At 45.2% G+C, this 24,315-nt stretch overlaps 2 protein-coding genes across 5 annotated transcripts in view; one reads left to right on the top strand and one right to left on the bottom strand.

The window, feature by feature from the left end:
• afmid (arylformamidase) overlaps nucleotides 1–17,324 on the bottom strand; it is a 25,959-nt gene extending 8,635 nt beyond the window's left edge. Inside the window, exons 1-8 of one of the 4 annotated variants that reach the window (XM_046336109.1) lie at nucleotides 17,276–17,324; nucleotides 15,556–15,642; nucleotides 14,652–14,742; nucleotides 8,450–8,498; nucleotides 4,665–4,750; nucleotides 4,150–4,222; nucleotides 3,557–3,654; nucleotides 2,582–2,660 (exon numbers count right to left, since the gene is read on the bottom strand). In XM_046336109.1, the coding sequence (XP_046192065.1) occupies nucleotides 2,582–2,660; nucleotides 3,557–3,654; nucleotides 4,150–4,222; nucleotides 4,665–4,750; nucleotides 8,450–8,498; nucleotides 14,652–14,742; nucleotides 15,556–15,585 (506 nt within the window). In that variant the 5' untranslated portion in view covers nucleotides 15,586–15,642; nucleotides 17,276–17,324. Of the gene's footprint in view, nucleotides 1–2,581; nucleotides 2,661–3,556; nucleotides 3,655–4,149; nucleotides 4,223–4,664; nucleotides 4,751–8,449; nucleotides 8,499–14,232; nucleotides 14,338–14,478; nucleotides 14,549–14,651; nucleotides 14,743–15,481; nucleotides 15,527–15,555; nucleotides 15,643–17,275 lie in introns of those variants that run through there. The other 3 variants (XM_046336107.1, XM_046336106.1, XM_046336108.1) reach the window with 3 other exon arrangements.
• On the top strand, nucleotides 16,286–24,315 carry tk1 (thymidine kinase 1, soluble). The gene is made up of 7 exons (XM_046336111.1): nucleotides 16,286–16,473; nucleotides 16,641–16,672; nucleotides 17,060–17,173; nucleotides 17,751–17,844; nucleotides 21,429–21,518; nucleotides 22,120–22,239; nucleotides 22,770–24,315. Exons 1-7 carry the CDS (start codon nucleotides 16,408–16,410, stop codon nucleotides 22,953–22,955), a joined length of 702 nt encoding a protein of 233 aa, XP_046192067.1. The 5' UTR covers nucleotides 16,286–16,407; the 3' UTR covers nucleotides 22,956–24,315.

Genomic DNA, 24,315 nt, shown 5'->3' with positions numbered 1-24,315 from the left:
TTGCCTGTCCTAGCCACTCAGTAACTCACCATAGTATGGGGCTTGCCTGTCCTAGCCACTCAGTAACTCACCATAGTATAGGGCTTGCCTGTCCTAGCCACTCAGTAACTCACCATAGTATGGGGCTTGCCTGTCCTAGCCACTCAGTAACTCACCATAGTATGGGGCTTGCCTGTCCTAGCCACTCAGTAACTCACCATAGTATAGGGCTTGCCTGTCCTAGCCACTCAGTAACTCACCATAGTATGGGGCTTGCCTGTCCTAGCCACTCAGTAACTCACCATAGTATGGGGCTTGCCTGTCCTAGCCACTCAGTAACTCACCATAGTATGGGGCTTGCCTGTCCTAGCCACTCAGTAACTCACCATAGTATGGGGCTTGCCTGTCCTAGCCACTCAGTAACTCACCATAGTATGGGGCTTGCCTGTCCTAGCCACTCAGTAACTCACCATAGTATGGGGCTTGCCTGTCCTAGCCACTTGCCTGTCCTAGCCAACTCACCATAGTATGGGGCTTGCCTGTCCTAGCCACTCAGTAACTCACCATAGTATAGGGCTTGCCTGTCCTAGCCACTCAGTAACTCACCATAGTATGGGGCTTGCCTGTCCTAGCCACTCAGTAACTCACCACTAGTAACTCACCATAGTATGGGCTTGCCTGTCCTAGCCACTCAGTAACTCACCATAGTATGGGGCTTGCCTGTCCTAGCCACTCAGTAACTCACCATAGTATGGGGCTTGCCTGTCCTAGCCACTCAGTAACTCACCATAGTATAGGGCTTGCCTGTCCACCATAGCCACTCAGTAACTCACCATAGTATGGGGCTTGCCTGTCCTAGCCACTCAGTAACTCACCATAGTATGGGGCTTGCCTGTCCTAGCCACTCAGTAACTCACCATAGTATGGGGCTTGCCTGTCCTAGCCACTCAGTAACTCACCATAGTATGGGGCTTGCCTGTCCTAGCCACTCAGTAACTCACCATAGTATGGGGCTTGCCTGTCCTAGCCACTCAGTAACTCACCATAGTATGGGGCTTGCCTGTCCTAGCCACTCAGTAACTCACCATAGTATAGGGCTTGCCTGTCCTAGCCACTCAGTAACTCACCATAGTATGGGGCTTGCCTGTCCTAGCCACTCGGTAACTCACCATAGTATGGGGCTTGCCTGTCCTAGCCACTAGGTAACTCACCATAGTATGGGGCTTGCCTGTCCTAGCCACTCGGTAACTCACCATAGTATGGGGCTTGCCTGTCCTAGCCACTCAGTAACTCACCATAGTATAGGGCTTGCCTGTCCTAGCCACTCAGTAACTCACCATAGTATGGGGCTTGCCTGTCCTAGCCACTAGGTAACTCACCATAGTATAGGGCTTGCCTGTCCTAGCCACTCAGTAACTCACCATAGTATAGGGCTTGCCTGTCCTAGCCACTCGGTAACTCACCATAGTATAGGGCTTGCCTGTCCTAGCCACTCAGGTAACTCACCATAGTATGGGGCTTGCCTGTCCTAGCCACTCAGGTAACTCACCATAGTATGTAACTCACCATAGTATGGGGCTTGCCTGTCCTAGCCACTCAGTAACTCACCATAGTATGGGGCTTGCCTGTCCTAGCCACTCAACTCACCATAGTATGGGGCTTGCCTGTCCTAGCCACTCAGTAACTCACCATAGTATGGGGCTTGCCTGTCCTAGCCACTCAGTAACTCACCATAGTATAGGGCTTGCCTGTCCTAGCCACTCAGTAACTCACCATAGTATGGGGCTTGCCTGTCCTAGCCACTCGGTAACTCACCATAGTATGGGGCTTGCCTGTCCTAGCCACTCAGTAACTCACCATAGTATGGGGCTTGCCTGTCCTAGCCACTCAGTAACTCACCATAGTATAGGGCTTGCCTGTCCTAGCCACTCAGTAACTCACCATAGTATGGGGCTTGCCTGTCCTAGCCACTCTGTAACTCACCATAGTATGGGGCTTGCCTGTCCTAGCCACTCAGTAACTCACCATAGTATGGGGCTTGCCTGTCCTAGCCACTCAGTAACTCACCATATAAGATGCTTCTAACCCCTTCTTATTAATGGTATCTGTTGCTTTTATACATGTCTCACTACTCGAAAGTCGTCTTTATTCTCGCTCAAAAAAACTCCTGTGGCTTATTTTTCAAATTGTCATGTTTCGTTTCTAAATGTCTGCACAAGAATGAAGGTTTCCTGCGAGAGAGTAACGGTTAATGTGATTGGATGAGTAACGGTTAATGTGATTGGATGTTCATTATTTGACTAGGCTCCCTGTATTTGACTTTGTGTTGTTATTTCACTGAACACTGGATGGTTTCATTTTATTTTTGGCAGTGAAATGAGGCTACTCAGTCAAGAGAAAAAAAACTCACCCAAATGTATATCCCCATGGAAAACATTAATGTACTGTTTGAAAATGTGAGAAAAAATACATTAAATTATATATTTTTTATTTGGTGTACCCCCGACAGCATTGCGCGTACCCCAGTTTGGGAATACCTGAGGTAGAGCATTCAGTGGTGCATCTTCAGGGGTGGATGGGTGTGGGGGTGTGTGGTACGTACTCTGTCATCTTCAGAGGCTCGTTGACATAGGTGGATAGGATGGGCAGGAGGTCATATATACCACTGACCAGGAACGCACCTGAGAGACAGAGAGACAATGTATGGGTAAGGAGATAGGAGGGAGAGACAATGTTTGGGTAAGGAGATAGGAGGGAGAGACAATGTTTGGGTAAGGAGATAGGAGGGAGAGACAATGTTTGGGTAAGGAGATAGGAGGGAGAGACAATGTTTGGGTAAGGAGATAGGAGGGAGAGACAATGTTTGGGTAAGGAGATAGGAGGGAGAGACAATGTTTGGGTAAGGAGATAGGAGGGAGAGACAATGTTTGGGTAAGGAGACAGGAGGGAGAGACAATGTTTGGGTAAGGAGATAGGAGGGAGAGACAATGTATGGGTAGGAGATAGGAGGGAGAGACAATGTTTGGGTAAGGAGGTAGGAGGGAGAGACAATGTTTGGGTAAGGAGATAGGAGGGAGAGACAATGTTTGGGTAAGGAGAAAGGAGGGAGAGACAATGTTTGGGTAAGGAGATAGGAGAGAGAGACAATGTTTGGGTAAGGAGATAGGAGGGAGAGACAATGTTTGGGTAAGGAGATAGGAGGGAGAGACAATGTTTGGGTAAGGAGACAGGAGGGAGAGACAATGTTTGGGTAAGGAGATAGGAGGGAGAGACAATGTATGGGTAAGGAGATAGGAGGGAGAGACAATGTATGGGTAAGGAGGTAGGAGGGAGAGACAATGTTTGGGTAAGGAGATAGGAGGGAGAGACAATGTTTGGGTAAGGAGAAAGGAGGGAGAGACAATGTTTGGGTAAGGAGATAGGAGAGAGAGACAATGTTTGGGTAAGGAGATAGGAGGGAGAGAAGATTGTCAATCATTCAAAATAAAAAAGCAGGTCTTTCTGTGGTTATGGAGAAAGATTACTGAGCTCACGTCTCTGCTGACAACCCGCTATCTACTGACCTCTAACCTCTCACCTTTGATCTGAGGGGTCACACTGTACTGAGACCAGTCTGTAGAGAGGATCATAGCAGCCAGGTGGGCCCCCGCAGAGTGGCCACACAGGTACAGACCACTAGAGAGAGAGAGAGAGGATTGCCAGTCAGAAACCAACCCCTAGCCTAGACATTCATATCATCAAATCATGACATATTAGTTACAGACCACTAGAGAGAGAGAGAGAGGATTGCCAGTCAGAAACCAACCCCTAGCCTAGACATTCATATCATCAAATCATGACATATTTGTTACAGACCACTAGAGAGAGAGAGGATTGCCAGTCAGAAACCAACCCCTAGCCTAGACATTCATATCATCAAATCATGACATATTAGTTACAGACCACTAGAGAGAGAGAGAGAGATTGCCAGTCAGAAACCAACCCCTAGCCTAGACATTCATATCATCAAATCATGACATATTTGTTACTATCTCATTTAGTCAGATAGTAAAGATTATATTCAGCCACTCTGGGAGGGCAATGGAAGTTGATTAAAAATGTGCTTCTATATCATTAAGACTGCCTTTAGTAAGCACAGATCTGAGATTGAGACTGATGAAGAGGGCGCACCTAATGTGTGAATACTGTTGAATGACGGACACCACACTCCTCCGCACCTGAGACACCATCAAATCCATGTTCCCTGGATGGGAAACAGGGGGACGAGGAGGAAAGTAAGAAAACATAGGAACAAACGAGGGACAGATGGAGGGCACAAATTTAGACCAGGGCCCAATTTTAGACCAGGGCCCAATTTTAGACCAGGGCACAATTTTAGACCAGGGCACAAATTTTAGACCAGGGCCCAATTTTAGACCAGGGCCCAATTTTAGACCAGGGCCCAATTTTAGACCAGGGCACAATTTTAGACCAGGGCACAATTTTAGACCAGGGCACAAATTTAGACCAGGGCCCAATTTTAGACCAGGGCACAATTTTAGCCCAACAGGCTGCTGTGCTCTGAAGACCCCAGCTGCAGTCTACAGAAGTAGTGCGCTATAGATAAACAGGGAGACATTTGGGACGCATTCATAATGTCTCCTATGCTGCTATGACATCACAAACCAGGGACACATCAACGGTACCTTTGGGAGCGATGTCGTAACCCACGGCAACCACCACAACGCCCTTCTGGACCAATGGGACAGCCATAAACCCGGACTCCTCCTTACTAGGAAGAAGAAACATATAGGCCTTTTCTCAAATGGATTTGCTCAACTCCTGCGTCCTCTCTCCTGCATCCTCCTCTCCACACACACAAAATCCCTGAATATGTGTAAAGTTACAAAACACATTTAACAAACATTCTATATATAAATGGATCTGCATTATCTTTTTCAGATGTTTTACCTGCTGTTCTCTACCTGCTGTTCTCTAGCTGCTATTCTCTACCTACTGTTCTCTACCTGCTGTTCTCTACCTGCTGTTCTCTACCTGCTGTTCTCTACCTGCTGTTCTCTACTTGCTGTTTCCTACCTGCTGTTCTCTACCTACTGTCCTCTACCTGCTGTTCTCTACCTGCTGTTCTCTACCTGCTGTCTCTACCTGCTGTTCTCTACCTGCTGTTCTCTACCTGCTGTTCTCTACCTGCTGTTCTCTACCTGCTGTTCTCTACCTGCTGTTCTCTGGTCTCTACCTGCTGGTCTCTACCTGCTGGTTCTCTCTACCCTGCTGGTCTCTACCTACCTGCTGTTCTCTACCTGCTGTTCTCTACCTGCTGGTCTCTACCTGCTGGTCTCTACCTGCTGTTCTCTACCTACTGTTTCTCTACCTGCTGTTCTCTACCTGCTGTTATCTACCTGCTGTTCTCTACCTGCTGTTCTCTACCTGCTGTTCTCTACCTGCTGGTCTCTACCTACCTGCTGGTCTCTACCTGCTGGTCTCTACCTACCTGCTGTCTCTACCTGCTGTTTTCTACCTGCTGTTTTCTGTTTCTACCTGCTGTTTTCTACCTGCTGTTTTCTACCTGCTGTTCTCTACCTGCTGTTCTCTACCTGCTGTTCTCTACCTGCTGTTCTCTACCTACCTGCTGTTCTCTACCTGCTGTTCTCTACCTACCTGCTGTTCTCTACCTGCTGTTTTCTACCTGCTGTTTTCTACCTGCTGTTCTCTACCTGCTGTTCTCTAGACCTCTACCTGCTGTTCTCTACCTGCTGTTCTCTACCTGCTGTTCTCTACCTGCTGTTCTCTACCTGCTGTTCTCTACCTGCTGTTCTCTACCTGCTGTTCTCTACCTGCTGTTCTCTACCTGCTGTTCTCTACCTGCTGTTCTCTACCTGCTGTTCTCTACCTGCTGTTCTCTACCTGCTGTTCTCTACCTGCTGTTCTCTACCTGCTGTTCTCTACCTGCTGTTCTCTAGATGCTGTTCTCTAGATGCTGTTCTCTACTTACCTGCTGTTCTCTACCTGCTGTTCTCTACCCTGTTCTCTAGCTGTTCTCTACCTACCTGCTGTTCTCTACCTACCTGCTGTTCTCTACCTACCTGCTGGTCTCTACCTACCTGCTGCTCTCTACCTACCTGTGGTCTCTACCTACCTGTTCTCTACCTACCTGCTGGTCTCTACCTACCTGCTGTTCTCTACCTGCTGTTCTCTACCTACCTGCTGTTCTCTACCTGACTGTTCTCTACCTGCTGTTCTCTACCTGTTGTTCTCTACCTACCTGCTGTTCTCTACCTACCTGCTGTTCTCTACCTACCTGCTGTTCTCTACCTGCTGTTCTCTACCTGCTGTTTCTCTACCTGCTGTTCTCTAGTTGCTGTTCTCTAGATGCTGTTCTCTACCTGCTGTTCTCTACCTGCAGTGCTCTACCTGCTGTTCTCTACCTGCTGTTCTCTACCTGCTGTTCTCTACCTGCTGTTCTCTACCTACCTGCTGTTCTTTACCTACCTGCTGTTCTCTAGATGCTGTTCTCTACCTGCTGTTCTCTACCTGCTGTTCTCTACCTGCTGTTCTCTACCTGCTGTTCTCTACCTGCTGTTCTCTACCTGCTGTTCTCTACCTGCTGTTCTCTACCTACCTGCTGTTCTCTACCTGCTGTTCTTTACCTGCCTGCTGTTCTCTACCTGCTGTTCTCTAGATGCTGTTCTCTACCTGCTGTTCTCTAGATGCTGTTCTCTACCTGCTGTTCTCTACCTGCTGTTCTCTAGATGCTGTTCTCTAGATGCTGTTCTCTACCTACCTGCTGTTCTCTACCTACCTGCTGTTCTCTACCTACCTGCTGTTCTCTACCTGCTGTTCTCTACCTGCTGTTCTCTACCTACCTGCTGTTCTCTACCTACCTGCTGTTCTCTACCTACCTGCTGTTCTCTACCTACCTGCTGTTCTCTACCTACCTGCTGTTCTCTACCTACCTGCTGTTCTCTAGATGCTGTTCTCTACCTGCTGTTCTCTAGATGCTGTTCTCTAGATGCTGTTCTCTACCTGCTGTTCTCTACCTACCTGCTGTTCTCTACCTGCTGTTCTCTACCTGCTGTTCTCTACCTACCTGCTGTTCTCTACCTACCTGCTGTTCTCTACCTGCTGTTCTCTACCTACCTGCTGTTCTTTACCTACCTGCTGTTCTCTAGATGCTGTTCTCTACCTGCTGTTCTCTAGATGCTGTTCTCTAGATGCTGTTCTCTAGATGCTGTTCTCTACCTGCAGTGCTCTATCTGCTGTTCTCTACCTGCTGTTCTCTACCTACCTGCTGTTCTTTACTACCTGCTGTTCTCTAGATGCTGTTCTCTACCTGCTGTTCTCTAGATGCTGTTCTCTACCTACCTGCTGTTCTCTACCTGCTGTTCTCTACCTGTTCCTGCTGTTCTTTACCTGTTCCTGCTGTTCTCTACCTCTACCTGCTGTTCTCTACCTGCTGTTCTCTACCTGCTGTTCTCTACCTGCTGTTCTCTACCTGCTGTTCTCTACCTGCTGTTCTCTACCTGCTGTTCTCTACCTGCTGTTCTCTACCTACCTGCTGTTCTCTACCTGCTGTTCTCTACCTGCTGTTCTCTAGATGCTGTTCTCTACCTGCTGTTCTCTACCTACTGTTCTCTACCTGCTGTTCTCTACCTGCTGTTCTCTACCTGCTGTTCTCTACCTACCTGCTGTTCTCTACCTGATGTTCTCTACCTACCTGCTGTTCTCTACCTGCTGTTCTCTACCTGCTGTTCTCTAGATGCTGTTTTCTACCTACCTGCTGTTCTCTACCTGCTGTTTTCTACCTACCTGCTGTTCTCTACCTGCTGTTCTCTACCTGCTGTTCTCTACCTGCTGTTCTCTACCTGCTGTTCTCTACCTACCTGCTGTTCTCTAGATGCTGTTCTCTACCTGCTGTTCTCTACCTGCTGTTCTCTACCTGCTGTTCTCTACCTGCTGTTTTCTACCTACCTGCTGTTCTCTACCTGCTGTTTTCTACCTACCTGCTGTTCTCTACCTGCTGTTCTCTACCTGCTGTTCTCTACCTGCTGTTCTCTACCTGCTGTTCTCTACCTACCTGCTGTTCTCTACCTGCTGTTCTCTACCTACCTGCTGTTCTCCTACCTGCTGTTCTCTAGATGCTGTTCTCTAGATGCTGTTCTCTACCTACCTGCTGTTCTCTACCTGCTGTTCTCTACCTGCTGTTCTCTACCTGCTGTTCTCTACCTGCTGTTCTCTACCTGCTGTTCTCTACATGCTGTTCTCTATCTGCTGTTCTCTACCTGCTGTTCTCTACCTGCTGTTCTCTACCTGCTGTTCTCTACCTAGATGGCACCTGCTGTTCTCTACCTACCTGACAGACAGACAGACAGACAGACAGACAGACAGACAGACAGACAGACAGACAGACAGACAGACAGACAGACAGACAGACAGACAGACAGACAGACAGACAGACAGATAGACCAGATACCTAAGGAACTGCCAGTAGCCTCCATGGAGGTAGATTACCAGTGGGACATCTATAAGAAGAAAGAAAACATGGTTATGGGCAATTCCACAGTAACAGAATGATGTGGACACTCAGATTTCTTTACTTTAAAATATATTTCAAACAAAAAACAAAGTTAAACAGCCCCATACAACACAATAATTACTTTTAACCATTTCCACTCGAAAATTTACAAAAAAATAGAATTTACTTGAATGACGATTTATGCCATTTTTTCCGTCCTTCCACACACCTTCACCCCCTCCCCCGCAAACACCCACTTAGAAGATCCATGGACAGATGCATATGAGCTGTCTAACCCAGGGCACTGCCTGTGTCTGTGTGGATCTGTGTCTGTGTGGACCTGTGTCTGTGTGGACCTGCGTCTGTTTCTGTGTGGATCTGTGTCTGTGTGGACCTGTGTCTGTGTGGACCTGTGTCTGTGTGGACCTGTGTCTGTGTGGACCTGTGTCTGTGTGGACCTGTGTCTGTGTGGATCTGTGTCTGTGTGGATCTGTGTCTGTGTGGATCTGTGTCTGTGTGGGTCTGTGTCTGTGTGGGTCTGTGTCTGTGTGGATCTGTGTCTGTGTGGATCTGTGTCTGTGTGGATCTGTGTCTGTGTGGACTTTTTCTGTGTGGATCTGTGTGGATCTGTGTCTGTGTGGATCTGTGTCTGTGTGGACCTGTGTCTGTGTGGACCTGTGTCTGTGTGGATCTGTGTCTGTGTGGATCTGCGTCTGTGTGGATCTGCGTCTGTTTCTGTGTGGATCTGTGTCTGTGTGGATCTGTGTCTGTGTGAATCTGTGTCTGTGTGGACCTGTGTCTGTGTGGACCTGTGTCTGTGTGGATCTACATCTGTGTGGATCTACGTCTGTGTCTGTGTGTATCTGTGTCTGTGTGGATCTGTGTCTGTGTGGATCTGTGTCTGTGTGGATCTGTGTCTGTGTGCAGTTTCTACTGTGGAAATGCCTTGTTTCTCCGGTTCCATGTTGCCCCCATGCCTGTGTGTCATGTAACGTGTTGTGAAAGCTTGGTTTCCCCTTGATAAGGGCTACCGCATCCCCTTTAAGGGCTACCGCATCCCCTTTAAGGGCTACCGCATCCCCTTTAAGGGCTACCGCATCCCCTTTAAGGGCTACCGCATCCCCTTTAAGGGCGTACCGCATCCCCTTTAAGGGCGTACCGCATCCCCTTTAAGGGCTACCGCATCCCCTTGATAAGGGCTACCGCATCCCTTTAAGGGCTACCGCATTCCCTTTAAGGGCTACCGCATCCCCTTGATAAGGGCTACCGCATCCCCTTTAAGGGCTACCACATCCCCCTGATAAGGGCTACCACATCCCCCTGATAAGGGCTACCGCATTCCCTTGATAAGGGCTACCGCATCCCCTTTAAGGGCGTACCGGATCCCCTTTAAGGCATTAGACATGTGTCACAGCTGTCAGTAATGTGCTGCTGCCTTACTGCACTACAGTACTACACAACAGTAGTACACTACAGTACTACACAACAGTAGTAATGTACACTACAGTACTACACAACAGTAGTAATGTACACTACAGTACTACACAACAGTAGTAATGTACACTACAGTACTACACAACAGTACTGAACTACAGTACTGTAGTAATGTAGCTACACAACAGTATTACACTACAGTACAAACAGTACTGAACTACAGTACTGAGCTACATTACACTACAGTACAACACTACATTACTCACTACACTACTGAACTACAGTATTACACCACAGTACACTACAGTACTACACTACTACACCGCAGTACTACACTATTGCACTACAGTACAACACTACATTACTCCACTACACTTACAACACTTACTGCACTTTGTATACCAGGGTTGGCTGGCCTTCTATTGTCACTCGTAGGCTCAGTCTCTGGTATACTTTTATTTACAAAGCCATTTTGGGTTTACTACCTTTATATTTGGGCATTTTTATTGTTCAGAAATGTGGTGGGTACTCTCTTCGTTCGCTGGACTTTATCCTGCTAACTGTTCCAAATGTCCCAACTGAATTTGGTAAGAGGGTTTTTATGTCCTCTGCACCATCGTCTTGGAACGCCTTACAAAATACTTTTAAACTGGAAGAACTTGTCCCGATTGGTGTTTTTAAATCACTGATGAATGATCTTGAGACTGATTCCCTGACCTGTCAATGTTTTTAATTAGCCGTTTTTGATTTTGTTATACTCTTGTGAATTCTATGGGTTTTACCAGATGACTTGTAGTGTTTCATGTTGTTTGTCTGTAATGTTTGTCATGACTTGGTGCTGCCTGTCTTGGCCAGGACACTCTGGAAAAATAGATTTTAAATCTCAATGAGTCCTTCCTGGTTAAATAAAAAAAATACACTACTGAACTACAGTATTACACCACAGTACACTACTACACCACAGTACACTACTACACTACAGTACTACACTACTACACTACATTACTCCACTACAACACTACATTACTCCACTACAGTACAGCACCACAGTACACTACTACACTACAGTACTACACTACTACATACATACTCCACTACAGTACAACACTACATTACTCCACTACAGTACAGCACCACAGTACAACACTACATTACTACAGTACTACACAACAGTATACCCCCTTCGGTCTCAACAACATACTGTAGCTGCAGTACACTATTGTTAGAACAGGAGATCTGGAGAGAGTTTTGGTTTATGCTTCCTTTTAATACAATTTTGATGTAATATCTTAAATAATCAGTGACAGAAAATAACTCAGTTTTCATGTTTTCAGGGAAACCCTTCTTTTATTTAATTTCACCACGAGATGAAGAATGAAGGTGTGTGTCTCAGTAGCTGGGATCAGAGGGATGATGCCTGAGGGCTGTCTGTGGAGATGCCTGAGGGCTGTCTGTGGAGATGCCTGGGGCTGTCTGTGGAGATGCCTGAGGGCTGTCTGTGGAGATGCCTGGGGGCTGTCTGTGGAGATGCCTGAGGGCTGTCTGTGGAGATGCCTGAGGGCTGTCTGTGGAGATGCCTGAGGGCTGTCTGTGGAGATGCCTGGGGGCTGTCTGTGGAGATGCCTGAGGGCTGTCTGTGGAGATGCCTGAGGGCTGTCTGTTGAGATGCCCGAGGGCTGTCTGTTGTGATGCCTGAGGGCTGTCTGTGGAGATGCCTGAGGGCTGTCTGTGGAGATGCCTGAGGGCTGTCTGTGGAGATGCCTGAGGGCTGTCTGTGGAGATGCCTGAGGGCTGTCTGTGGAGATGCCTGAGGGCTGTCTGTGGAGATGCCTGAGGGCTGTCTGTGGAGATGCCTGAGGGCTGTCTGTGGAGATGCCTGAGGGCTGTCTCTGGAGATGCCTGAGGGCTGTCTGTGGATGCCTGAGGGCTGTCTGTTGTGATGCCTGGGGGCTGTCTGTGGAGATGCCTGGGGGCTGTCTGTGGAGATGCCTGGGGGCTGTCTGTGGAGATGCCTGGGGGCTGTCTGTGGAGATGCCTGAGGGCTGTCTGTGGAGATGCCTGAGGGCTGTCTGTGGAGATGCCTGAGGGCTGTCTGTGGAGATGCCTGAGGGCTGTCTGTGGAGATGCCTGAGGGCTGTCTGTGGAGATGCCTGAGGGCTGTCTGTGGAGATGCCTGAGGGCTGTCTGTGGAGATGCCTGAGGGCTGTCTGTGGAGATGCCTGAGGGCTGTCTGTGGAGATGCCTGAGGGCTGTCTGTGGAGATGCCTGAGGGCTGTCTGTGGAGATGCCTGAGGGCTGTCTGTGGAGATGCCTGAGGGCTATCTGTGGAGATGCCTGAGGGCTGTCTGTGGAGATGCCTGAGGGCTGTCTGTGGAGATGCCTGAGGGCTGTCTGTGGAGATGCCTGAGGGCTGTCTGTGGAGATGCCTGAGGGCTGTCTGTGGAGATGCCTGAGGGCTGTCTGTGGAGATGCCCGAGGGTTGTCTGTGGAGATGCCCGAGGGCTGTCTGTGGAGATGCCCGAGGGCTGTCTGTGGAGATGCCCGAGGGCTGTCTGTGGAGATGCCTGAGGGCTGTCTGTGGAGATGCCTGAGGGCTGTCTGTGGAGATGCCCGAGGGCTGTCTGTGGAGATGCCCGAGGGCTGTCTGTGGAGATGCCCGAGGGCTGTCTGTGGTGATGCCCGAGGGCTGTCTGTGGTGATGGGGGGGGGGGGCTGAGGGGGGCTGAGGAGTATTTATGTCTGTAATAAAGCCCTATTGTGGAGGAAAACTCATGCTGATTTGAATATAAGTGAAGATATATCACAGACACACACCTAGAGAAGTGAAAATATATCACAGACACACACCTAGAGAAGTGAAGATATATCACAGACACACACCTAGAGAAGTGAAGATATATCACAGACACACACACCTAGAGAAGTGAAGATATATCACAGACACACACACCTAGAGAAGTGAAGATATATCACAGACACACACACCTAGAGAAGTGAAGATATATCACAGACACACACCTGGAGAAGTGAAGATATATCACAGACACACACCTGGAGAAGTGAAGATATATCACAGACACACACCTAGAGAAGTGAAGATATATCACAGACACACACCTAGAGAAGTGAAGATATATCACAGACACACACCTAGAGAAGTGAAGATATATCACAGACACACACACCTAGAGAAGTGAAGATATATCACAGACACACACCTAGAGAAGTGAAGATATATCACAGACACACACACCTAGAGAAGTGAAGATATATCACAGACACACACACCTAGAGAAGTGAAGATATATCACAGACACACACACCTAGAGAAGTGAAGATATATCACAGACACACACACCTAGAGAAGTGAAGATATATCACAGACACACACACCTAGAGAAGTGAAGATATATCACAGACACACACACCTAGAGAAGTGAAGATATATCACAGACACACACACCTAGAGAAGTGAAGATATATCACAGACACACACACCTAGAGAAGTGAAGATATATCACAGACACACACACCTAGAGAAGTGAAGATATATCACAGACACACACACCTAGAGAAGTGAAGATATATCACAGACACACACACCTAGAGAAGTGAAGATATATCACAGACACACACACCTAGAGAAGTGAAGATATATCACAGACACACACACCTAGAGAAGTGAAGATATATCACAGACACACACACCTAGAGAAGTGAAGATATATCACAGACACACACACCTAGAGAAGTGAAGATATATCACAGACACACACACCTAGAGAAGTGAAGATATATCACAGACACACACACCTAGAGAAGTGAAGATATATCACAGACACACACACCTAGAGAAGTGAAGATATATCACAGACACACACACCTAGAGAAGTGAAGATATATCACAGACACACACACCTAGAGAAGTGAAGATATATCACAGACACACACACCTAGAGAAGTGAAGATATATCACAGACACACACCACAGACACACACCTAGAGAAGTGAAGATATATCACAGACACACACACCTAGAGAAGTGAAGATATATCACAGACACACACACCTAGAGAAGTGAAGATATATCACAGACACACACACCTAGAGAAGTGAAGATATATCACAGACACACACCTAGAGAAGTGAAGATATATCACAGACACACACCTAGAGAAGTGAAGATATATCACAGACACACACACTAGAGAAGTGAAGATATATCACAGACACACACACCTAGAGAAGTGAAGATATATCACAGACACACACACCTAGAGAAGTGAAGATATATCACAGACACACACCTAGAGAAGTGGTGGTGGGAACATAGACGTCTAGTTTCTCCCCCTCTCCTTCTCCATAGGGAACGTTGAGGAGGGTTTGGGCCAGGCCCCGGGCACGCTCCGTACCTAAACACGCACACGGAGAAATATACAGACACACCCCTTTGTTTACTTTGCAAAAATGTATTTTGACTAAACTGTAGTGTAACCTAGGGATACAGAAATACTTGTTAGCCATACGGGGCAGAAATCAAACCAACGACATACAGTTGGTTACTTTCCAATCATTCATTTCATTATTCGGACTGCGGGCACCACCCATATGTCGCCGCTCGCCTAAAGAAGATCCCCATAGCAATCAGTTGGCTATTGCTCTTTCCTGAACCCACACTCTTGTCAATAATCAACATTATCGGCTAGTTAATCAATCATCGACAGACCTTCTTTGAGCGCCGTCACGTGGGATTTGATAACGTCGTCTGCCGACATTCTGTGCGACCATTGGCTGGGCGAAAACTGCCTCTCTAGCTCCTGTCAAAGCAACCACACACAAGTGTGTTGTGAATCGGGGCGGCCATCGGTACAAGCAGGTTGGAGTGGGAACATAAGCTCATAAAGACCAGGCAGACAGCGAGGGCGCAGTCCAACAGCGCCCCCAGTCGGTGGTCATTCGGAACTTTTGATTAATAGCAGAAAAGTCAACATACAGATTTTTGTTGATACTTTTGTTGTTTCAACAGATGATGGGAGCAGTGAACTAAAGCATTTATAATCGATATTTAGATATGAGAAACGGTGCTTTATTTTATAGTAATAATGGCAAACGGATAGGCAAAGTTTAGAAATGAAGAGTAGGTTATGAAAAAGAGGAACTAGGCTACGTGCAGACATTATTATATATTTCTAACAGTTGTTAAAATACTTTGTTATATAAAGGTTACATTTTTTTAAAGTTTTTTTTCAAAAAAAAATTCCCACCAGGTTCATATGTTAATAGCATGTTGTTTTGTTATTATGAATGCCTGCTTCCTGGGGAATAGGGGCGCGCGTACTTACGAGAGACGCACATATTTGTGCTCTACAAATGTTGTGTATTTTCTTTTGGATGCAGGAGAGAACTGTAATGCGTTAAAACAACCTGATATCCGAGGTCCACGTCTTTAGTCGCAATCAATCACACACAAAGCAGAGCTACAGCTGCACCGGTTACATATTTACAGTACAATGTCTACTGTGTAAACAGACACAAAATCATCTTAACATCACTTACATCCTTATTCATATCCTCCCAACGTGACATTGTATGAACAGACACAAAACGTACATCATATTAACATCACTTACATCCTTATTCATTTCCTTCCAACGTGACATTGTTGCTCTTGAATGTAACACCAGCAGATAGACTCCGAGAGGCACAACACAGAGAACCTTTGGAATTGGACAAAAGATAAGGGGAAAAAAACGACCATCGAGTCCACTGGGTCAACGGGTCTGCGGGACGAGTGTCTGCGCGGTGTCCCAATGGTCTCAGGCAAAATGTTTCAGTTGGCTAATTCTACAAACAGCTGTTTATTTGTTAACGACAAGAGCTAAGATTTTGTACCACACAGTCAGTGAACCACCGTAACTTGATGGCACAACAATAACAGCTTCTGTTATGGGTGTAAGATGACACAGTGATGCCATCTGTTGGTAAATGTTCATTACTGCAACTCTTGTGTTTTACCGGGCTGCTTGAGATACCCGGATGTGTTGTGATGAACTGAACAAGACTGGTTACTCGCATCAATGCCTCTGGCTCGTCATTTAACGTTCAAACAGCTTCGTTAGAATTGCAGCCCGCCAAATGTAACAGTGCATTAGTACAGTAGTGCCTTCAGAGTATTACAATGAATTGTCTAGATACATGTTAAATACTGTGGAGCTCAGTACAATCACAAATGAGTTATGTGAAAGTACAACTTCATAATGAGTATAATTAACAAACTCTCCCGCCAGAAGAACGAACATTTGACCTACTGGCGCATTTGTCACGTGATTATTCTGTGAGCTGATTGGTTCGTTCAGTGACCCTGATCAAGCGTTTACAGAAACCTCTGCGGCGGGACATTCGTAATCTTTTCAGCCTCTCGAAAGAGTGCAGAGTGATTTTTCATAATAATTACAAATATTGTTTAACAGAAGGTTAACGTAATGGAGTGTTTGAATGTTCCAAGAATCCTGCCAAATTCCCCACGGAAAGCAATAGGACAGATCCAGGTACGTTCACATTTCTTTTGAGACAAATGCTTGCTTGCATTTTTCCAACGTTAACCTAAACCTTTTTATAATCATATAACAAAACAAATATGAAATGCAATGACTGTACGTTCATATTTCTATGTTGATCGTACACATCAAACTCATTGTCTCTCATTTGTTTGCAGGTCATCTTTGGGCCAATGTTCTCCGGCAAAAGGTTTCCGTTCGCTAATTCTACATAAACAACTGTTTATTTGTTAACGAAGAGCTAAGATTTTGTACCGACAGCCAGTGAACCACCGTAACCTGATTGCACAACAATAACAACTCGTTAGAATTGCAGCCCGCCAAATGTAACAGTGCATTAGTACACGGTGTTCTGTAATCAGCATCTCAAGCACCGCTCGTAACAAGCTACTGTAGTGTACTTTACATAGTAATACAAATTAGAACATATAAGTAATTTAATAGGATCTTCGCACTTATCCTATAAACTGTAACCGTCTACTCCATGTCAGTGTTTTAGAGAGCGCTTCGTGGCTGTATTACAAGTTTGTGATACATTTTTTCTATAACTGACTGAAATGTATTTTCTTATTAACAGCACTGAGTTGATAAGGCGAGTGCGTCGTTTCCAGGTCGCTCAGTACAACTGTTTGGTGGTCAAATATGCCAAAGATACGCGCTACTCTGAGAAGGGCATGGCCACGCACGACAAGTAAGAGCACTCTGGTTTATGTCAAATACATGATCTCCTGATTTGTACAGATAACATTACATTTAACCTCACCCCCATGAATTAATCAATACCCCGTTTCACCTGATTCTCATTGTTGCCGCCCAGGACAACAGTTGTTTCCCTTCTGCCTTTGCGAGGTTGAACAGTAGAATACACAAGGTGTCATTGTGACATGTGGCGGTGCTTCGGCAGTTTCTCTTGTTGTGTCACTCACTGACAGACAATCAAATAGCCCATGTCAGCTAACATTTATTAGATTGCTAAATTAGTTTAGCGGCCAGCTATTTAAACGTGTTATCATGTTCGAATTACCAGCCTGGGGCTGATTGTTTTTTTTGTCAGTCTCACACGGATATATTAAAAACGTTCAACATTTCTCTCCACCCTGTTGCAAAATGTGCAGAATTGCATGAAGTTAACTGTAAAACAGTTAATTTTCCTCTCTGCCCCATGGCAAAATGTACTGAATTGCAGCATCACTAATGTATTTAGTAGGATGGTCTCTGTATATGCATGAATGTGTGTGTATATTTATTTATTTATACACAAACACCAGAAAAACAATGGAAGCTGTACCAGCCAACTGCCTGAGCGACGTGCGTTCTCTAGCTCTGCAGGCCTGCGTCATCGGAATCGACGAAGGACAGTTTGTAAGTATAGTACATTAGTCTGTTAGCCTCTCACTGTGTCCAACAGAGTGATCCTCTTTGTTCCTCACTAGATCATTACCTGTATTGTCTCTACAGCTAAATAAGCTGCCATTGATATGCATCTGTTATATTCATCTGTTAAGCACATGGCATCATCAGCACCATATTCCTTACTGTTATGACCTCGGCCCACCTTTTTTCAAACGTCTCCCCCAGACGTTCCACGTATTTAAACTATTCCAGAGCGAGCACACCTGATTCAACTGGTCAACTAATCATCAGGCCCTCGACTAGTTGAATCGGGTGATCTAGTTCAGGGCTACAACAGAACTGTGAAATGTCTCTGAGGAGATCACTGACCCAGGCTACATTACACTAACCTAGGCTACATTACCTACATTACACTAACCTAGGCTACATTACCTACATTACACTGACCTAGGCTACATTACACTAACCTAGGCTACATTACCTACATTACACTGACCTAGGCTACATTACCTACATTACACTAACCTAGGCTACATTACCTACATTACACTAACCTAGGCTACATTACCTACATTACACTAACCTAGGCTACATTACCTACATTACACTAACCTAGGCTACATTACCTACATTACACTAACCTAGGCTACATTACCTACATTACACTAACCTAGGCTACATTACCTACAGTACACTAACCTAGGCTACATTACCTACACTTACACTAACACTAGGCTACATTACCTACATTACACTAACCTAGGCTACCTATTATTACCTACAGTACACTAACCTAGGCTACATTACCTACATTACACTAACCTAGGCTACATTACACATTACACTGACCTAGGCTACATTACACTTACACTGACCTAGGCTACATTACCTACATTACACTGACCTAGGCTACATTACCTACATTACACTGACCTAGGCTACATTACCTACATTACACTAACCTAGGCTACATTACCTACATTACACTGACCTAGGCTACATTACCTACATTACACTGACCTAGGCTACATTACACTGACCTAGGCTACATTACCTACATTACACTAACCTAGGCTACATTACCTACATTACACTGACCTAGGCTACATTACCTACATTACACTGACCTAGGCTACATTACCTACATTACACTGACCTAGGCTACATTACCTACATTACACTAACCTAGGCTACATTACCTACATTACACTAACCTAGGCTACATTACCTACATTACACTAACCTAGGCTACATTACCTACATTACACTAACCTAGGCTACATTACACTAACCTAGGCTACATTACCTACAGTACACTAACCTAGGCTACATTACCTACAGTACACTGACCTAGGCTACATTACCTACAGTACACTGACCTAGGCTACATTACCTACATTACACTAACCTAGGCTACATTACCTACATTACACTAACCTAGGCTACATTACACTAACCTAGGCTACCTTACCTACATTACACTAACCTAGGCTACATTACCTACATTACACTGACCTAGGCTACATTACCTACATTACACTGACCTAGGCTACATTACACTGACCTAGGCTACATTACCAATGGCTACATTACCTACATTACACTGACCTAGGCTACATTACCTACATTACACTGACCTAGGCTACATTACCAATGGTTACATTACCTACATTACACTGACCTAGGCTACATTACCTACATTACACAGACCTAGGCTACATTACACTGACCTAGGCTACATTACCTACATTACACTGACCTAGGCTACATTACACTGACCTAGGCTACATTACCTACATTACACTGACCCAGGCTACATTACACTGACCCAGGCTACATTACACTGACCTAGGCTACATTACCTACATTACACTGACCTAGGCTACATTACACTGACCTAGGCTACATTACCTACATTACACTGACCTAGGCTACATTACCTACATTACACTGACCTAGGCTACATTACCTACATTACACTGACCTAGGCTACATTACCTACATTACACTGACCTAGGCTACATTACCTACATTACACTGACCTAGGCTACATTACCTACATTACACTAACCTAGGCTACATTACCTACATTACACTGACCTAGGCTACATTACACTGACCTAGGCTACATTACACTGACCTAGGCTACATTACCTACATTACACTGACCTAGGCTACATTACCTACATTACACTGACCTAGGCTACATTACACATTACACTTACACTGACCTAGGCTACCTACATTACACTGACCTAGGCTACATTACCACTTACACCTAGCTACATTACCTACATTACACTGACCTAGGCTACATTACACTACCTAGGCTACATTACCTAATGGCTACATTACCTACATTACACTGACCTAGGCTACATTACACTGACCTAGGCTACATACCTACACATTACACTTACACCTAGGCTACATTACCTACATTACACTGACCTAGGCTACATTACCTACATTACACTGACCTAGGCTACATTACACTGACCTAGGCTACATTACCTACATTACACTGACCTAGGCTACATTACACTGACCTAGGCTACATTACCTACATTACACTGACCTAGGCTACATTACACTGACCTAGGCTACATTTACACTGACCTAGGCTACATTACCTGACCTAGGCATTACACATTACCTAGGCTACATTACACTGACCTAGGCTACATTACCTACATTACACTGACCTAGGCTACATTACCTACACCTAGGCTACATTACCTACATTACACTGACCTAGGCTACATTACCTACATTACACTTACACTGACCTAGGCTACATTACCTACATTACACTGACCTAGGCTACATTACACTGACCTAGGCTACATTACCTACATTACACTGACCTAGGCTACATTACCTACATTACACTGACCTAGGACCTAGGCTACATTACACACTACACTAGACCTAGGCTACATTACACTGACCTAGGCTACATTACCTACATTACACTGACCTAGGCTACATTACCTACATTACACTGACCTAGGCTACATTACCTACATTACACTGACCTAGGCTACATTACACTGACCTAGGCTACATTACCTGACCTAGGCTACATTACACATTACACTGACCTAGACCTACATTACACTGACCTAGGCTACATTACACTGACCTAGGCTACATTACCAATGACCTAGGCTACATTACCTGACCTAGGCTACATTACACTGACCTAGGCTACATTACCTACATTACACTGACCTAGGCTACATTACACTGACCTAGGCTACATTACTACATTACACACTGACCTAGGCTACATTACCTACATTACACTGACCTAGGCTACATTACCTATTACACTGACCTAGGCTACATTACACTACCTATACATTACACATTACACTGACCTAGGCTACATTACCTACATTACACTGACCTAGGCTACATTACACTAACCTAGGCTACATTACCTACATTACACTGACCTAGGCTACATTACACTGACCTAGGCTACATTACACTGACCTAGGCTACATTACACTGACCTAGGCTACATTACACTGACCTAGGCTACATTACCAATGAGGTCCTAACTGTTATTTTGTTGTGTTTGTCAGTTCCCAGACATAGTGCAGTTCTGTGAGGAGATGGCCAACATGGGGAAGACTATAATCGTAGCGGCCCTGGACGGAACCTTCCAGAGAAAGGTAAACATGGATGATGATGAGTCTTATCCAACGTCTGCTGCCTGCCTCCTGGTTGTCGAGCATCGTAATCATGTCGTCATCGGTAACCGTTGTCTCAGAGAATAGAATATTTTACATGTAGAGTTTCAGTTTAATTTGAATTAATAACTGCGTATGAATGATGTTTCAGACGGTACACTAGCCAGAGAACTACTGTCTGACCTAACTCTGTCCTGTCTGTCTGTTTCAGACGGTACACTAGCCAGAGAACTGTACTGTCTGACCTAACTCTGTCCTGTCTGTCTGTTCCAGACGGTACACTAGCCAGAGAACTGTACTGTCTGACCTAACTCTGTCCTGTCTGTCTGTTTCAGACAGTACACTAGCCAGGGAACTGTACTGTCTGACCTAACTCTGTCCTGTCTGTCTGTTTCAGACAGTACACTAGCCAGGGAACTGTACTGTCTGACCTAACTCTGTCCTGTCTGTCTGTTTCAGACAGTACACTAGCCAGAGATCTACTGTCTGACCTAACTCTGTCCTGTCCTGTCTGTCTGTTTCAGACGGTACACTAGCCAGAGAACTGTACTGTCTGACCTAACTCTGTCCCGTCTGTCTGCAGCCCTTTGGAGACATCCTGAACCTGGTTCCCCTGGCTGAGAGCGTTGTGAAGCTGAACGCTGTTTGTATGCAGTGTTACAAGGAGGCAGCATACACCAAGAGACTAGGGGCAGAGAAAGAGGTGAGGGGGGGGGTGATTTATATTAGAACTGAGGAGAAACATCACATACAGTAGAAACATCACATACAGTAGAAACATCACATACAGGAGAAACATCACATACAGTAGAAATATCACATACAGTAGAAACATCACATACAGTAGAAACATCACATACGGTAGAAACATCACATTCCTTTCAGACTCAAAGGTTGTATTCCCTTGAACTTCTGGGAGTGAAATGAGACTGGTGGTTTTTCATATCCTCTTTGTCGTCACAACCAATCTCTATTGACATTCAGTGTCCTGGTCTACCTGCTTCTCTCCCTTTCTGAAATCCCCTCTTGATCTCTATCATCCCTGTTGTATTAGTCAAACAGTTAGGAATGAAAAGTCCCTGCAGGAATCAGTTATCACTGTGTCCCATTTCACCGTTTATTACCCATCTGATCCTTTCACATCCGCCCAAAGGAGTAAGGAGGTTGATTTTAGGTCTGCCTATATTTGGACATGATCTCACTTCCTGTTTCTTGTCTGTGCCTCGCCCCCAGTTGGAGGTGATTGGTGGAGCCGATATGTACCATGCGCGGTGCAGGAAGTGTTACGGTGGCCTGATGGATGTGTTGAAGGAGAATAGCGCCCCCCACAGGGACGAGACGCCACCGCATGTGATGACAGGGAAACTGCTTGACAACACTACATCGCCACGGAAACTCTTCGCCACCCTGCAACTCTGATCATTACCAGTAGACTATTCTTAAAGGGATAGTTCACTCGCATGACTTTAGAGGGGAAGTTGACTTGGATTGGAACTGAATGAGATGGTGAACAATCCCTTTTAATTTTAGGTTTGGTAATTTGACTGGTGATGAGTTAAAATGGATAGTTGACTTCATTTTCCAATTGGAGTAATGAACTATCCCTTTTAAGTTTTGCACTTGGAATGAGCTTGGACAATAAATGAAGCTCCATCAACCCGCTGAACGGTATGGTATCTGTGGAATAACTGTCATTTTATAGGGCTTCATATACTTTGTACATGTCATATTTTGTAAGACTTGGATACACCTGCTAAAACATACATACTGCCACGCAATGAGTCTAGTGTGCACAACTTAATATTCAACTGTTACGTTTTGTAGTTCTGGTCTGATTTGCCTCCTATAATAATACAAATATATATATTTTTTTAATTAATGAATTAATGTTAATTTATGGTTTGTGTTGAGTCATTTTCCAGATTTTACAAAATCTTAAGTCGAACCCATAACTCAGTGTGCAAGGTCTTTTTTTTGTGCCAATCACCCCTAAAGAAAACTAAGGTGAAGGGGCTCGGTTGTGCCACTACATCATGCCAATTGCACGCTCCCTCAACATGAGACATCTGGCATTGTGTTGTGACAATTGCACCTTTTAGTGGCCTTTTATTATACCCAGCACAAGGTGCACCTGTAATCAGCTTCTTGGTATGCCACATCTGTCAGGTGGATGGATTGTCTTGGCAATGGAGAAATGCTCACTAACAGGGATGTTAACACATTTGAGAAGCTTTGTGCGTATAGGGAAAATTCTGTGTTTCTTCAGCTCATGAAACATGCGCCCAACACTTAACATTATAGTTGCCAATCACCCAAGTGAACTGAGTGAAAGAAATGGCGTTGGATTGCAATCCAATGTACTATCCTTGACTGAAGTAACCTGTTTAGGTCTTGGCAGTTGGCACGTTGTACAGTACAACTAGCTGCCAATTAAGATGATTTTTCTGGTAACACAAATCTCCAAAGCACATGTTACCAGAACTGTAGCATGGTTACAATAGACAGTCACTTCAATCTGGACTTGTAAACATGTCTTTTTTTAAACCAGTCAAATTATGAGATTTTATTCTGCCCCACGCCGACACACACGTCATTTAGACAGAACAGAAGTTGAATTAGAACCTTGTGACATCACAGCTGTTGAAAGACACTTCCTTATACAACAATGGATTCAATAGAACACAACTGAACTAACAGGTTTCTGGTGCTTTCATTTTGTTGGTGTATTAAAGTTATAAGTGAGACACAGAATTTGCAAATAAACTTCGTAAATGTAAAA

The sequence above is a fragment of the Oncorhynchus gorbuscha genome, unplaced genomic scaffold, assembly GCF_021184085.1.
Source record: "Oncorhynchus gorbuscha isolate QuinsamMale2020 ecotype Even-year unplaced genomic scaffold, OgorEven_v1.0 Un_scaffold_928, whole genome shotgun sequence".
NCBI lineage: Eukaryota > Metazoa > Chordata > Actinopteri > Salmoniformes > Salmonidae > Oncorhynchus > Oncorhynchus gorbuscha.
This window is presented reverse-complemented; position numbering and strand designations above follow the sequence as displayed.